The 13,519-nt window shown below is 42.3% G+C and overlaps 1 protein-coding gene across 2 annotated transcripts in view; it reads left to right on the top strand.

Annotated features, from left to right (window-relative positions):
• The window catches only part of SYNE2 (spectrin repeat containing nuclear envelope protein 2), a 380,145-nt gene that overhangs the window by 259,920 nt on the left and 106,706 nt on the right, over positions 1 to 13,519 (top strand). The window contains exons 66-70 of one of the 2 annotated variants that reach the window (XM_023232104.2): positions 3,124 to 3,354; positions 9,828 to 10,010; positions 11,340 to 11,474; positions 12,424 to 12,551; positions 12,703 to 12,844. In XM_023232104.2, the coding sequence (XP_023087872.2) occupies positions 3,124 to 3,354; positions 9,828 to 10,010; positions 11,340 to 11,474; positions 12,424 to 12,551; positions 12,703 to 12,844 (819 nt within the window). The remainder of the gene's footprint in view (positions 1 to 3,123; positions 3,355 to 9,827; positions 10,011 to 11,339; positions 11,475 to 12,423; positions 12,552 to 12,702; positions 12,845 to 13,519) is intronic. The other variant, XM_023232093.3, reaches the window with a different exon arrangement.

Below are 13,519 nucleotides of genomic sequence, written 5' to 3'. Positions count from 1 at the left end.
TTTACAGTTATGCTTTAGAGATGACATATTTATTTAATAAGAAATACTTGTAGTAATACTTTTTAGCTCCCCCCTACAAGGTGTACAATCATAAAACATCCATTTAAATAAGTTTTGCTTTTAGAATTTGGGGCTATCATTTAGAGAAGGTATTTTACAGGGGTGCTACTGTGTAAAAAACCAGGGAACTCTGAATTAAAAGATCACAGAGCTATGTGACCTTGGGTAAGTAACTTGGGTGCTTCTCAGAAGCAACATGGTAAAAAGGGAGGCATGTGGGCTGATTAAACGTTCTGTGCACTTGGGTTTCTTAGACTTTAAAAAGAGGTGAGTGAACTGATCTCTAGTGGGTTCCTTAGGCCACCCTCAGCTCTTGAAGCTCTGTGGTTGGAAATATTCTTTTTTTCTTCTCTTCCCCTTTGGATTCTTTTCAGGTTCAAATAACTAGAAAATAAAACCCAGATTAGTCATGCAGCTTCCTTATTTCCTCATTAATTTGGTGAGTTCATGAGAAAGCAGAGAAACTCAATAGTGTCATTTTAAAAAGCATGTGGAGGGCCAGGTTTGGTGACTCATGTCTGTAATCCCAGCACTTAGAGAGGCCAAGGCAGGAGGATCACCTGAGCCCAGAAGTTAGAGACCCGCTTGGGCAACATGGCAAGACCCTATGTCAAAAAAAAAAAAAAAAGGTGTGTGGCATATAACAGGTGCTCAAATAAAATTTTTGAATAAATAATGAAGGCAGGTGGTAAATCTGTGATTACAGATTAATTAATATTAATAGATTGTCTTAGATTAACTAATATTAAAAGATTGTTTTCTCAAGTGGCAGAAAAAGGAAAGGGGATCCCAAAATCTTTATCTATAGCAATATCTGAAAACTAGAAGGGAATTAATCAGATGACTAGAAATTGATGTCTGGAAGTCTGGAAGCAAAATCACACAACTGTTGCTTTAAAAAAAAAAATCAGGGCCAAGCACTGTGGCTTATGCCTGTAATCCCAGCACTTTGGGAGGTCTAGGCAGGTGGATCACTTGAGGCCAGGAGTTCAAGACCAGCCTGGCCAACATGACAAAACCCTGCCTCTACTAAAAGTACAAAATTAGCCAGGTATGGTGGCGTGTTCTTGTAATCCCAGTTCCTTGGGAGGCCAAGACAGGAGAATCACTTGAACCTGGGAGGTGGAGGTTGCAGTGAGCTGAGAACATGCCACTGCACTCCAGCCTAGGTGACAGAGGGAGACTCTGTCTCAAGAAGAAAAAAAAAAAGTCAGGATTAAAAAAGAAAATTAAAACAGGTGAATCCAAGCATAGACCTGACTATATATGAAGTTCAGAAAAAGCACAATGCAAGGAAAAGTTTCCTTGAGAAGGTGATTCTTGAAGAAAATTATTATAATAGATTAATGAAGGCAGGGAAGAAATGGCATTTTGGCAGAAAACAGCAAACGTATGTGAAGATAATAGATGGTGAAAGGTAAAAAGTACAACCCAGAGACACTTGTGCCAGACCAGCTTTCGTAATATTCATCAGCGTGCATGAAAATGAACAGGATTCTCATGTCCGGCACGTGTTTGTCACCACCTACCAATTTTGTTCACTCTTTTACACTGAAAGTTCTATGTCTAAACAAAATTCCGTAAACACTGGGGAATGTGCATTTGAGTTAGGGTATACATTTGCAATCAACTCCGATTCAAAGGTCGTCACTTGGCCAGAATTTCATTTTATTAACATGTTAACATGTTAACAGAGTCTTATAGAAAACATTGTATCTTACCATAATCAATAAAATATTTATTGAGACCAAAAAGTTTATACAGCAAAACACAAATCCTTATTCCTAAAGGAATTTCTCTAGAAGTATCAATGTTACTCTTTCCATATTCTGGGGAAGGATAGATAATACAGTGGGAAGTAAATACATCTCTGTATCAAATTATCTTTTGCCTCCAGGTTGAACATACTTAATATATAATTACTGGAATACGGCTGGGCGCAGTGGCTCAAGCCTGTAATCCCAGCACTTTGGGAGGCCGAGACGGGCGGATCACGAGGTCAGGAGATCGAGACCATCCTGGCTAACACAGTGAAACCCCGTCTCTCCAAAAAAAACCACACATACACACACACAAAAAAACTAGTTGGGCGTCTTGGCGGGCACCTGTAGTCCCAGCTACTCGGGAGGCTGAGGCAGGAGAATGGCGTAAATCTGGGAGGCAGAGCTTGCAGTGAACTGAGATCCAGCCACTGCACTCCAGCCTGGGTGACAGAGCGAGACTCCGTCTCAAAAAAAAAAAAAAAAAAAAAAAAAAATTACTGGAATACTTTCATTTGGTATCTGGGAGAAAATTTTCTGTTGAGTTGATAAACAGCCCAGTTATTTCAATGGAAAAAGAACACACCACACTTTCTTTATACTATGAGCATCTAGTCCTTAACTCAGTCATATTTGAGTATGCAGAAGGGGAAAGTATTGTAGGGATTCCCTCTGAGGAATAGAAAACAGTTACCAGGTTACTCTACTGAAGTTCATTACTTGACTCAAGTTGTTTTTATTAGGGAAAAGTTTAGATGAGTGATACATGTATGTTTTTAAAAAGCTAAAATTTTTATAATCTAACTCTTTGAGAAGATGTTAAGTTAAAATTATGTGGTATATTTTATTGTATCCCTGCTGGGATGTAAAGATCGAGTTCTGTTTTGTTTTGTTTTTCTGTTTGAATAGAGTGTGCAGCAATGTAAGCATTGCTTAATCATGTGTCACGTAACGCTAAACACTGGCCAATTCCCTTAAATGTTTCAGACACACACACCCCCTGTCACTCACATTCTCACCTGTCTCCTGGGGCTCACTGGGTAGTGAACTGTGAGCCTGTTCGCGTCCTCTGTGCCCGGGAATACTGTACCTGTGTACTCGCAGATCGGCTGCTTGGAAACCTGTGGCACCAGGTCACGTGATTGTTGCTATGAGTGTGGAGGTGCATTTCTCTTTTCTTTCTTCCTTCTTCTGTCCTGATTTTATTTCTTTTAACTGGGGAAATGTTGCAGGTTCCCAGGTCTTTGTAGGCCCCAAGTCTGAAAACTTTGGACTCCCTGGCTTATCTTTGGATTTCTCTTAGGGCACCACACCTTCTAATGAGGCTGCCACTCTGGACTCTTGTGACGCGCAAGGAGGTTTGGAGCCCAGGGTGGAGAAAACTAGGCCGGAGCCCACAGAAGTCCTGCATGCCTGCAAGACCCAGGTGGCCGAGCTGGAGCTGTGGCTGCAACAAGCCAACGTGGCATTTGAGCCGGAAACATTAAACACAGACATGCAGCAGGTGGTGGAACAGCAGCTGGTAGGGTGCCAGGTAAGACTGAGAAGTCAGAGTTCATGGTTTGCCTCTCCACCAATCATCTGCCAAGATTGGGTGAATTTCTCTTAAAGCGACACTGTTTTTCTTTCTGTTACTCTGACCCTTACATTTATCTTGGCCTCAACTTTTAGTTCTCAGGGTAATTCTTTGAAATGCTTTATGGAAACATCTTATTTGAGGGGACAGTAGTGGGTTAGAGTTCAGAATCTAGAGTCTGATCCAGCTCTGTCACATTAGCTGTGAATTTCGGGAAGTGAACTTCTCAGCCTCATTTTCCTTATATAGTAGGTTATCTCATAGGATTTTTGTCAGGATTAAATAAAGTATTTAAAGTAGTGTCATAGGATTTAAATAAGGTATTTAAAGCAGTGTCATAGGATATAAAGTTATCTCATAGGATTTTTGTCAGGATTAAATAAGGTGTATAAAGTATATAACAAGTGCTCAGTAAATGCTATTATTTTATTGATTTTAATAAGTAATTAGAATATTCATTCATCAGAAATGAAACCAAAAGTTTTGATTTGCAATCTTTGCAGCCATTTTACTAGGAATGCCCTGGGTTTTGCTTGGGAGGGGCAGGGATATAAACTTCCTTGCCGCTAGTCACTCTGAGTAAAGCTTGCCGTCTCAGCCCAAAGGTTGGGGTTTCTAATCCCTCCAGGGAGAGGCTAGAATGATGACATTGCAACAGCATAATCGAGTGTCACAAGAGCAGGGGCATGCGAGCTGCTTGCAAAGACCTGTCTCCCAGCTGCACTTAGGGAACCAGCCTTGTCTCTACCATATGGGCTTGTCTGCCAGGGATGAAGGCACCCTCTTGTCTCAGAGTACCAATATCACTAGCCCTGCCACAGGGAGCGTTTTCTGCTGTAACCTGTTATGTTGTTGTGGGTAGCCTGCCTTTGATCCACAGGTGTGCATTCTCCCCTTCTATGTAAGCCCACAGTCTTACAACATCCAGGAACCAGACAGACAGGCCAGCCTCCTTCTCTGTGCAGCTCAGCACCTCTGATCTCCAAAGTCAGTTCTTTTTTTTTTTTTTTTTTTTTTTCAGGGTCTCGCCCTGTTGCCCAAGCTGGAGTGCAGTGGAGTAATCATAGCTCATTGCAGCCTCGACTTCCTGGGCTCAGGTGATCCTCCCACCTCAGCCTCCCAGGTAGCTGGGACTACAGCTCTGCACCACCACACCCGGCTACTTTTGGTATTTTTTTGTAGAGATGAGAGGTCTCACTATATTGCCCAGTCTGGTCTCGAACTCCTGGGCTCAAGTGATCCACCCATAGTGCTGGATTACAGGTGTGAGCTATCATGCCCAGTCCAAAAGTCAGTTCTAAAAGGATAGGTTCACTCAGATACTGGCACTGCCGCTTGGCCTGGCTGATGAGGCCCAGGGGAGCCTGTGAATGCCATAGAGCGTCATATAGCACAGAGCAATGCTATGCTAAGCTCAACTCGAGGCGGTCCAGATTTTGAGTCCCACCCACTTAAGGCCATTCAGGATTGATTTGCCAGCTGATTATCTACTGACTGAGTAGACCCTATGCCAACTGCTTGATTGTCACCAGAATCCCATCTTCATTGCCACTTGTAGTGAGTTCAAGGATTTCCAGGCTGCTCAAGGAAAAGACGTGACTACCAGGTGGCAGTAGCCCCCAACAAGCTTTATTTGGGCAGCATTTTGGCAGGATTAGGATCGTGAGGGACAGAGAAGCTCTTTACTGCAGGAGACCTTCCAGAGGCGAAGGCATAGACTGGGGGTCGGACCACCACTCAGAGGCGGGGGAGGGCAAGGGAACTCCCCGGGGAGAGGAGAAACAGAGAGGGAACGTACGTGTCTAGCGATGTCTCAGCACAGTGGTCTCTGAGTCAGAGAGCACCAAAGGGCAGCAGAGGCTTGGGAATGTTTTGTAGCCCAGGGTTAGTCTTGTCCATGGCTGGCAGATGTTGGGTGCAGTTTTCAGCAGTATACAAAGCAGACGGGCTCTAAATGGATTAAAAGACACTTATTTGGGCTGCGTTTAAAGCCGTCAAGTGTGTAAAAATTTGAGTCTGGTGCTGGCACTATTTCGAACTTACTGCTTCTGACCTGCTTTGAAGAAAAACCACATGGGGCCAACATACAAGGGCATCTTTGGCTCATTTATATAATATGACACAATAAAGTTATTATTGAAACATATAAAAACCTTAAAGTGGTCTGTAAAAACACAAAATTCCAGTGGAAAAATGGCCAAAGGACAGGAGCAAACAGTTCAGTCAAGATTATAGAGCAGGCGTGGTGGCTCATGCCTGTAATCCCAGCACTTTGGGAGGCCACGGCGGGTGGATTGCTTGAGGCCAGGAGTTTGAGACCAGCCGGGGCAACATAGTTATATCTCCTCTCTACAAAATAATAAAAATGAATAAAAAAAAAAAAAACTAGCTGGGCATGGTGGTGTGTGTCTGTAGTCCCAGCTACCTGGGAGGCTGAGGCACGAGTTTCTCTTAAGTCCAAGAATTCAAGGCTGCAGTGAGCTATGATTGCACCACTGCATTCCAGCCTGGGCGAGAGAGTAAGACACTGTCAAAAAAATAAAGAGAGAAAGGAAAGAAGGGAGGGAGGGAGGATTATGCTTAGTAATTTAATATTTGAGAATTGTTTATTCTTGATTATTAAAGACATAAAGTAGAACACCTATTGTTTCTACATTACATTAGAAAAAATTATATCATTCTGGAAATATAGATCCTCTAATGTCTGATAGTTCTATCTAATTGGCTCAATGTTTTGGGAGGTCAGGTGTCAACATATAAGCTGTTCATCCTCTTTGAGCTAAAAGTACCATTACTTTTTTTTTTTTTTTTTTGAGACGAAGTCTTGCTCTCGCCCAAGCTGGAGTGTAGTGGCACAATCTCGGCATACTGCAACTTCTGCCTCCTGGGTTCAAGAGATTCTCCTGCCTCAGCCTCCCAAGTAGCTGGGATTACAGGCATGCGCCACAGCACCTGGCTAATTTTTGTATTTTTAGTAGAAACAGGGTTTCCCCATTTTGACCAGGGTGATCTCAAACTCCTGACCTTAGGTGATCCACCTGCCTTGGCCTCCCAAAGTGCTGAGATTACAGGCATGAGCCACCATGCCTGGCCAGTACCATTACTTTTAATTTACCTTCTGAAAATAATCTAAATTGAGAAAAGTAATTATAGAAGCTTTGATTACAAAAGTGAAGAACTAGAAACAAAAGGGTAACAAGAGGGAAATTGATAAGTGAATCAAGGGATATCAACTTGTAACTGTTAAAACAAAAATCATGAAACGTGGAGACAGATGAAAAAGTATGTAAATAGTTAAGTGGGAAAAACAGAGCATAAAATTATGCTACATTTTGTTTATAGCCACTGTACAATCTTTTTTTTTTTTTTTTTTTTGAGACGGAGTCTTGCTCTGTCGCCCGGGCTGGAGTGCAGTGGCCGGATCTCAGCTCACTGCAAGCTCCGCCTCCCGGGTTTAGGCCATTCTCCTGCCTCAGCCTCCCGAGTAGCTGGGACTACAGACGCCCGCCACCTCGCCCGGCTAGTTTTTTGTATTTTTAGTAGAGATGGGGTTTCACCATGTTAGCCAGGATGGTCTCGATCTCCTGACCTTGTGATCCGCCCGTCTCAGCCTCCCAAAGTGCTGGGATTACAGGCTTGAGCCACCGCGCCCGGCTGCCACTGTACAGTCTATGGGTACATACTATTTAAACTTAGAAGAATCTATAAGGATGTAAGTAGAGTCGTCCCACCTTTATCTGTGGGGACAGTGTTACAAGTCCCCTAGTGGATGCCTGAAACCGCGGATAGTACCAAACTCTGTGTATTATGTTTTTTCAGTCTGACAACTGAGATGGCTACAGATTGATTATCCCTTATCCCAAAATACTTGGAACTAGAAGTATTTTGCATTTGGCTTTTTGGGGGGGGATTTTGGAATATTTGCATATACATAATGAGATACCTTGGAAAGAGGACCCAAGTCTAAACACTAAATTAATAAATTAATTTCTTTATTTATATTAGAGTTAAGGGTCTTGCTCTGTTACCCAGGCTGGAGTGCAGTTGCATGATCATGGCTCACTGCAGTCTTGAACCGCTGGGCTCAGGCAGTCCTCCTGCCCCAATCTCTGGAATAGCTAGGACTACAGGCGTACACCACCATGCCAGGCTAATTTTGTTTTTTGTAGACTCGGGATCTCACTGTGTTGCCCGGACTGGTCTCAAACTCCTGGCCTCAAGTGATCCTCCTGTCTTAGCCTCCCAAAGTGCTGGGATTACAGGTATGAGCCACCATGCTAGGCCTCAATTTATATATATATATATATTTTTTTTTTTTTTTGAGGCGGAGTCTTGCTCTGTCGCCCGGACTGGAGTGCAGTGGCCAGATCTCAGCTCACTGCAAGCTCCGCCTCCCGGGTTTACGCCATTCTCCTGCCTCAGCCTCCCGAGCAGCTGAGACTACAGGCGCCCGCCACCTCGCCCAGCTAGTTTTTGTATTTTTAGTAGAGACGGGGTTTCACCGTGTTAGCCAGGATGGTCTCGATCTCCTGACCTCGTGATCCGCCCGTCTCGGCCTCCCAAAGTGCTGGGATTACAGGCTTGAGCCACCGTGCCCGGCCAATTTATATTTTATCTATACCTCATACACATACCCTGAAGGTATTTTATATAATAACTTTAATAATTTTATGCACAAAACAAAGTTCAGTTGTGACCCATCACATGAGGTTGGGTGTGGAATTTTCCACTTCTGGCATGGTGCATAAAAAGTTTCAGATTTTGGAGCATTTTGGGATTTTGGATTTTCAGATTAGGGATACTCAGCGTCTTCTAAGTAACTAATGGGCAGAGTGGTAGAGTGTGGATATGCTGGACAAAGGGATGATTCACATCCTGGGTGGGATGGAGCAGGATGGTGTGCAATTTTATCATGCTGCTCAGAGGGTGCAAAATTTAAAATGTATGAATTATTTATTTCTGGAATTTTCCATTTAATATTTTTGAGCCGTGATTGACTGCAGGTAACTGAAACCACAAAAAGTAAAAGCATGGATGAAGGGGCCTATTGTAGCTTGCTTGGATGAAGGAGTTGTAAGATAAATTATTTGAAATTTTGTTTTAAGAATAGAGTTCTTCCTTAAGGAAAAATTGTAATTCCTTAAATTCGCTCAATGAATGAAGCTTGTTCTTAGTCATGCACCGAGTTTTAGTACAAATGATCATGGTGCTGGAATGTGAGTTTGTCTGTTGCTGTTGACTTGAGTGCCCAGCCAGTTGGCATGACCGAGCTGGCTGCTGAGCCCCAGGAGAGGGCAAACTTGATCTGTTGAGCAGGAATACAATGACCGAGACTTACTGGGAAACTTACTTCATCCAGCTGATGTATTTTTAGATTTGTGTGAATTGGCTGGTTGTATCAATAACTAAGTATTTCAGGTTCCAAATTATTTCTTCTATGGTGTTCTGAGAGTTTGAAGGCTTATTTGGCTTGAGAAAGAGAAGGAAAAGAGCAAGGGAAATAATTTTCAAACAGTTACATAGAGTTCTTTTTTAAATTCCTACTCCACACTTGGATTGCAACATAAAAAATTAGGAAGGTAGGCGAGGCGCGGTGGCTCACATCTGTGATCCCAGCACTTTGGGAGGCCTAAGTGGGCAGATCACGAGGTCAGGAATTCGAGACCAGCCTGGCCAACATGGCGAAACCCCATCTCTACTAAAAATACGAAAAGTAGCCAGGTGTAGTGGCACATTCTTATAATCCCAGCTTCTCAGGAGGCTGAGGCAGGAAAATTACTTGAACCTGGGAGGCAGAGGTTGCAGTGAGCCAAGATCACACCATTGCACTCCATCCTGGGCAACAGAGTGAGACTCTGTCTCAGGGGAAAAAAAAAAAAAAGGATTAGGAAGGTAGGGGGAAAGTAAGAACATCAGCACTTTTTAAGCACAGATTGGTATCAAGCACTGGCCAAAGTATATGGATTTAATTCATTCACTCCTCATAATGACCCTAGGAGGTAAGTTCGGTTATTATCTTCATTTTACAGACTACTAGAGGCACACGCCTCTAAAGTAAGGTGCCTATGCTTACACATCTACTAAGTCGCAGGACTGGGATCTGAAACCGGATAGTCTGGTTCCAAGATCTGTGTTCTTAACCACCATCCTCTGCTGAATACATTCTGATGTGTTTTGTGAGGCAGCTATAGAGTCATTTACTTAAATTATTTTACAGAGTGATATGTGTAATTGGGATTGGTTTGGTTGCATCCCTGCTGAAAAGCACAAGAATTCTGTGGAAGTTTTTGTTTTTCCAGGGTTTCTTCCATCCTGTGTTTCTGGGGCTTCTTGTATACACTTAGGTAAAAAGAGTAAGTGGTAACTTGTTTGCGAGAAGAATACTTCTTCAAGAACAACACTATGAATAATTAAATGCTTTTATTTCCTAGGCTATGCTAACAGAGATTGAGCACAAGGTTGCCTTTCTGTTAGAGACTTGCAAAGATCAGGGCCTGGGAGATAATGGAGCCACTCAACATGAGGCTGAAGCGCTTTCGCTGAAACTGAAAACAGTGAAGTGCAATTTAGAAAAAGTCCAGATGATGCTTCAGGAGAAGCACAGTGAAGATCAGGTAAAAAATGACTATCTATAGACTTGATTCATCTTGATATACATCTTGATATACATATGTGGCAGACCCGCCAGAAGAGAACTCTGGTTGGAAGTGATGAACCAGCTACAGAGAAACTGTACTAAGTGTGAAAGAATTCCACACATTAACACTGTAGATGAGTACACTGGCTTGTTATTTTTATTTCATTCTACTTTGCAGTTTTCCTATCTAGGTTGTTGTTGGTGATGGTGGTGGTTTGGTTTGTGTTGGTTTAATGTGGCTGAGTATTCTTGCTGGCAGTGAGGTCTAGTATAAGGCTTCTTCATAAAAGAAGGATGTATTATAAAGGAATGTTGTGACTAATTGACTGGAAAACAAAGCTTTCATAGATGTGACTAAAATTTGACATCAGAAACATAAACCTCTTTCCAGGATACTTTGTTACTGATTTGCCAATATTTATATATACTAATCAAAGTATCATATAGCTAAGGTGTTCTCATGATTTTTAAAAGCACTCAGTGTTTATAAATGCAAATGTGCATCTTATGAGTAGATCTTACTATATAAGATTTGCGTGTGCTTATGAGTGGTTCCTACTTATGAGATTTATGTTCACAGAAATAAGACTGGCTGCATATACATAGGCTATGTGGTTCCCCTTTCATCCTCATATGTTCTCTCTTTTTAAAAAAATGTATTTTAGCCATAGGGGAAATTTGGATTTATAATACTGTTTCTCTTTTTGATACTTTTTTATTTGGTATTTGTTCTTAAGAAAAAAGGCAATACATTTTCTCGCTTTTAGTAATTCATTGGATGAATTAGCTTGAAGAAGTAAGATGATGACTTCACCAAATGTAGTAGTTTTTGAAGTTGTTATGAAATAAGTACATTAAATCATAGTAGGCTGGGCGTGGTGGCTCACTCCTGTAATCCCAGCACTTTGGGAGAATGAGGCAGGCAGATCACCTGAGGTCAGGAGTTTGAGACCAGTCTGGCCAACATGGTGAAACCTTGTCTCTACTAAAAATACAAAAATTAGCTGGGTGTGGTGGGCACACCTGCAATCACAGCTACTTGGGAGGCTGAGGCAGGAGAATCCCTTGAACCCGAGAGGCGGAGGTTGCAGTGATCCCAAGATCACACCCTTGCACTCCAGCCTGGGCAACAAGTATGAAACTCCATCTCAAAAAACAAAAATTATAGTGTATAATTATAGCAAATAACAAAATACCATCATTTATTTTATATAGAATTTTTCTATGTGGTCCCATTATTAGAATTGAGATAAAGGGGAGTTTGTTTTTAAAAATAAATAGCCTGCCATTATGAAATATTTTGCAGCATCCTACCATTGCAAAGAAATCCTCAGAGCCAGAGCATCCAAAAGCTCTCCAACCAGTTAACCTTTCTGAATTGGAATCCATTGTAACTGAAAGGCCACTATTCAGCAGACAAAAAGATTTCCAGCAGCAACAGGTAATTCTAGCCCCCAACAGTTGTAGGGACAATAATATAACTTTTTAACCAGGCAAGGTGGTGCAAACCTACAGTCCTAACTACTTGGGAGGCTGAGGTGGGAGGATCACCTGTGGCCAGGTGTTGGAGACCAGCCTGGGCAACATAGTGAGACCCTGTTTCAAAAACAAACCAAAAAAAAAGCCAAGACACAGTCGCTCATGCCTGTAATCCCAGCACTTTGGGAGGCTGAGGCAGGTGGAGCATTTGAGGTCAGGAGTTCAAAACCAGCCTGGACAATATGGTGAAACCCTATCTCTACTAAAAATACAAAAAAATGAGCCAGGCATGGTGGTGCGTGCCTATAATCCCAGCTACTCGGGAGGCTGAGGCACGAGAATCACTTGAATCCAGGAGGCAGAGGTTGCAATGAGCTGAGATCACACCACTGTACTCCAGCCTGGGGTGACAGCGTGAGACCTGTCTCCAAAAAAAAAAAAGCTTTCTATATGGAATTTCTGCAAAGTGTGGCATGTGGGTGTTTGTGTGTGTGCAGAAACTCTAAGAGTTTTCAGCATTTACCATAGCACCTGCTTTGCTTTCAGCTGCTAACACTGGGGACACCATAACTTTGCTTCTTTATTAACTTGCATCTTATATCAACTTGCATCTTATATCAGCTATCTTCAGGGTGAACTTCTGTAGTTGCAGCTCTGCTTTGCCTGTGTTTTCAAAATCTGTTTGTACGTCTTTGATGATTTTCCATGTATGCAGTTTAAATAACAGCTATTGTGTGAATATTTTAAATAGGTTTTTGGGAAGTGAGAGTTTATAAGAACAGGGATGCAAGAAAGAGACATAGTAATTAATGATTTAGGAACTGACTCAAAATTAGATTTATCTCAGCAGAGGAAACTACTGGGTACTAATTGAAAAACTTGATGGATTGGACCACTGGAATTTCATTCAGTTACAGGTTCTGGAGTTAAAACCAATGGAACAGAAAGATTTCATCAAATTCATAGAATTTAATGCTAAGAAAATGTGGCCCCAGTATTGCCAACATGATAAAGATACAGCTCAGGAATCATCTGCAAGGTAAAACATTTAAAAATAGAGTTGGACATTCAGTGGTTTTATGACTGGGAGAATTAAGAGTGTTTCTTTTAAAAATTGCTCATAGAACTGTGAATGTATATAAAATTTTTAGTGTTGATAATTCTCTTCACCTTTTGTTCTTCTTCAAAAGCAACCAGGCATCCAGCCCTGAAAATGACGTTCCAGACTCAATCTTGTCACCCCAGGGCCAAAATGGAGATAAGTGGCAATATCTGCATCACAAACTCTCATCAAAAATAAAGCTCCCACTCCTTCAGCTTGTGGAGCCTCAGGTCAGTCTCCATCTACATGGTGTAAATAGCCTGTTTGTCTTTGAAAATCCAACAGGCATTCATTAAATAAACATGTATATTCTGCAAAAAGCAAAGTTGCCAAGTGAGTTTTTCACTTGGCTGACACATTCTCTTGATCTTGGAAACGTGCGTTAGGGACCCCTCCTTTGTGCTTCTGTAGCACCCAGGGCTTCCCTCATCAGAGCTTTTATTACACTATCCACCTGTTTATTTATAGTCTGTATTCCCCATTAGATGGGGAAGAAAGACAGATCATGTCTGCCTGGTTAGCATTTGAGTGCCAAGCACAGTACCTAGGACATCATAGACTCTCAGTTACTGTTTGTTGAATGAATAAATGAATGAATATATGTTTTAAGAAACACTTTAGCCGGGCACAGTGGCTCAAGCCTGTAATCCCAGCACTTTGGGAGGCCGAGACGGGTGGATCACGAGGTCAGGAGATCGAGACCATCCTGGCTAACACAGTGAAACCCCGTCTCTACTAAAAAAATACAAAAAACTAGCCAGGCGAGGTGGCGGATGCCTGTAGTCCCAGCTACTCCAGAGGCTGAGGCAGGAGAATGGCGGGAACCCGGGAGGCGGAGCTTGCAGTGAGCTGAGATCCGGCCACTGCACTCCAGCCTGGGCGACAGAGCGAGACTCCGTCTCAAA

The sequence above is a fragment of the Piliocolobus tephrosceles genome, chromosome 6 (assembly GCF_002776525.5).
Source record: "Piliocolobus tephrosceles isolate RC106 chromosome 6, ASM277652v3, whole genome shotgun sequence".
Taxonomy (NCBI): domain Eukaryota; kingdom Metazoa; phylum Chordata; class Mammalia; order Primates; family Cercopithecidae; genus Piliocolobus; species Piliocolobus tephrosceles.
This window is presented reverse-complemented; position numbering and strand designations above follow the sequence as displayed.